This window comes from Phaethon lepturus, unplaced genomic scaffold (assembly GCF_000687285.1).
Source record: "Phaethon lepturus isolate BGI_N335 unplaced genomic scaffold, ASM68728v1 scaffold13539, whole genome shotgun sequence".
Taxonomy (NCBI): domain Eukaryota; kingdom Metazoa; phylum Chordata; class Aves; order Phaethontiformes; family Phaethontidae; genus Phaethon; species Phaethon lepturus.
Window position 1 is genome coordinate 27,943 of NW_010562844.1, and position 2,752 is coordinate 30,694.

Below are 2,752 nucleotides of genomic sequence, written 5' to 3' on the forward strand. Positions count from 1 at the left end.
CTCGGCTAAGGGCTGCCCGGCCCCGTAGATGCGCCCGTAATTGAAGATTTTGGCGTGCTCCCGGCTGATGCCCACCGTGGCGGCCGTCTTGCTGTGCAGGTCTGTCGCGTTGCTCTTCTTCCCCTGCAGAGTCATCCAGCCGAATGCCGTGCAGCCTGCCGAGAGGGGAGCAGGGGTTGGGGACCAGGCTCGGGGGGGTCACCCCACTACCCAGCGAGTCCATTCCCCGCAGCGCAGCCCCGGCTCACCGTGCATGCCGGTGAAGTGCGCCTCGCCGAGGACGGCAGCTATCCAGAGCTCCTGGGAATCCACGTCCGCGCCCACCAGGGAGTAGCCAGGCGGCACCTGGACCATGGCTTTCAGCTCGCTGCCCACCCGGTCGGCCTGTGGGACACGATGCTCAGCTCAGCGCAAGCCCTGCGCTTCCCCCTCCTCCTCGGTGGCACGGGAGCAGCCTGCCGCCCACAGCCCTGGGGTGCTGGCACCGCACTCCCCATGCCCTAAACTCTGCTCTGAAAGTCAAAACAGGGTTTAACACAACACACAGGCGGGGCATCGCTCACTTGGTTAATCCCCCCAAGCTCCTCCAGCGTGGAAGGGAAGCTTGGGAAAGGACAGAAACTGCTGCTTCAGTGTTTTCTTCTCCTTTCACCGAAGTTTGAAGCTCAGGAGCCTCTGCTGACTCCTTCCCCTCTCCCAAAGCCAAAGCACACCAGCAAGAGAAGGGCCCCAGCATCAGCCCCGCCACCTCAAACCCCAGCATCCAGCCCCAACTCCTACTTCTAAACCAGGCTGCTCCCACCAGTCCAAAATACAGAGAGGGTGCCCCAAAACATCCCCGCAAAGGACATGAGTGCAGCCATACCCGGGCATTGCTGGCTGTCAGCCATGTGGGCTCCACTGCCCGGCGGGTGATGGTGCCCGCGGTCACCACCTGCGGCAGGATGGCTCCATAATCGTCCTCCTCATTATAGTCAGGGTGCCTGGGACAGAGGTGAGGGTGAGCACCATCCTGCGAGAGCCCTCCCAGAGGGGCATAGAAGGAATCATGGTCCCAGCTGGGGCTGTTCCTCCCCGTACCTGGTCACCACGCGAGGCAGCTCCCCTTTCTTCAGCCACACCACCATCTGGGAACTGGGGGGACATGCAGAAGGCAAAATGCTGAGCCCACCATGTCCGCACAACCCTCCCCCGGCCACAACGCAGCCTCCACCCGCAAAGATGTCACGATTCAGCTGAAGGCAGCTGCTCACCTGATCCGCTTGTGAGCGTTCCTCCAAAACGAGATCATTTTGTTAATCTCAAGGGCTCTGGTCCCGTGGGTGCGGCCCACGGCAGCCCGCAGAGTGCCATCCTCCATCTGGGGCAGGAAATCCTTGGCAAAAGGGCTTCCCACGTTGTTATCGTTCCCGTCCTTTAGCAGCAAAAGAGGTGCCAGGGCTCAGCACATCACCGCTCGACATCAGTAAAGCTCTGTGCACCCTCCTGCCCCAGCTAGAGATACCTTTCCACCACCCTATGCCACGGAACAAGATCGCAGGGTCCCAGGAGTGCTGCAGCACCAGGGAGTCAGGCAAGGCGACACGGGAGCTGGGATGCGGGGTGGCTGGGAAGCCCCCAGGAAGAGCCCCAGGAGCACCCAACTTGCCTTGTGAGGCAGCTTGAAGAACCAGCACCCAGGGATGTTGACATCATTGTAGGGACCATTGCCGTGATGGTACGAGGGCTGGCTCCTCAACTCCGCCAGCTCACACAGCTCATCCATCTCCTCCTGCAACCAGCAACGCAAGGTGATGCCGGGAACGGTAGAAAAGGGAAATCAAGGAAACGGGGACCAATCTGCCACCCCATCCCACAGGAAAGCCCCTGTACCTCCGCCAGGCTTTGGTGTGCTCTGCCCATTTTCTCTTCCACATCCACCTCTAGCTGGCTCAGCTCCTCCATCTGTGGCAGAGAGGGACCGTAGGGGGAACAGGGTCAAACACCATTTCTCCAGTGATTTAACACTTATTAAAAGAAATTTCTCACTTCAAGCTCCCAGAGCCAAGCACGGAGCTGGTTTTTGCATGCACGTGGGAGTAAGCCCAGCCCCACATCTCCCTCCTGCCAAGGGACCCTCCATCCCTTCCTTCACCTTTTGCCACATCGTGCTGCCATCCATCTCCAGCAGCTCATCCTCCACAGCAGCCTCCAGCCCCGGGGGCTGCTCCTTGCCCTTCTCCAGGCAGTGCTGCCTGTACAGGTACTCAATCACCCTGACACGAGAGAGGGCAGGGCTCACGCACCATGAAGGGACCGGGGGTCTGGGGCAGCACCTGGACAGGGTCCCAGGGAGCTCCCGAACCCCCCATGGGGCAGCCCCCGGCTCAGCACCCCGCTACATCCCCCTCACCTGTGCGGGCAGGGAGGGCCCTCTGCCTCCGAGTGGGCTGCCGGCAAATTGTCCTGCCGCCCAGGTACCAGGTAGCCCCAGCCATGCTTAGGGAAGCCGTCCCAGGCCAGGCGCATCAGCTTCGGGGTCACCCTCATCTGCAGGCTGATCAGGCTGGGTCCCGGCACCCACCCCGCCTCCTCCAGGCGTGGGCACAGCTTGCGGTACCAGCTGGGGAGCAGCAGGGGTGGGTCAGAGAGCGCAGGGCAACCGCTGGGGACACCCAGGGTCCCCAACTCACCCCGGGTGGCCCGGCAGGTGCTGCAGTCTCTTGGGTTGCAGCGTGACCGTCTCCTTCAGACGCTCCAGGCAGACCCGGCT

The 2,752-nt window shown here is 62.1% G+C and overlaps 1 protein-coding gene across 1 annotated transcript in view; it reads right to left on the minus strand.

The window, feature by feature from the left end:
- Positions 1-2,752, minus strand: part of POLG (polymerase (DNA directed), gamma) — a gene marked incomplete at its 5' end in the record, with an annotated part of 8,970 nt that overhangs the window by 3,591 nt on the left and 2,627 nt on the right. Inside the window, 10 exons of the mRNA XM_010294415.1 lie at positions 2-155; positions 249-384; positions 866-983; positions 1,081-1,134; positions 1,254-1,414; positions 1,649-1,771; positions 1,873-1,944; positions 2,135-2,255; positions 2,393-2,602; positions 2,673-2,750. Of these exons, the coding sequence (XP_010292717.1) occupies positions 2-155; positions 249-384; positions 866-983; positions 1,081-1,134; positions 1,254-1,414; positions 1,649-1,771; positions 1,873-1,944; positions 2,135-2,255; positions 2,393-2,602; positions 2,673-2,750 (1,227 nt within the window). The remainder of the gene's footprint in view (position 1; positions 156-248; positions 385-865; positions 984-1,080; positions 1,135-1,253; positions 1,415-1,648; positions 1,772-1,872; positions 1,945-2,134; positions 2,256-2,392; positions 2,603-2,672; positions 2,751-2,752) is intronic.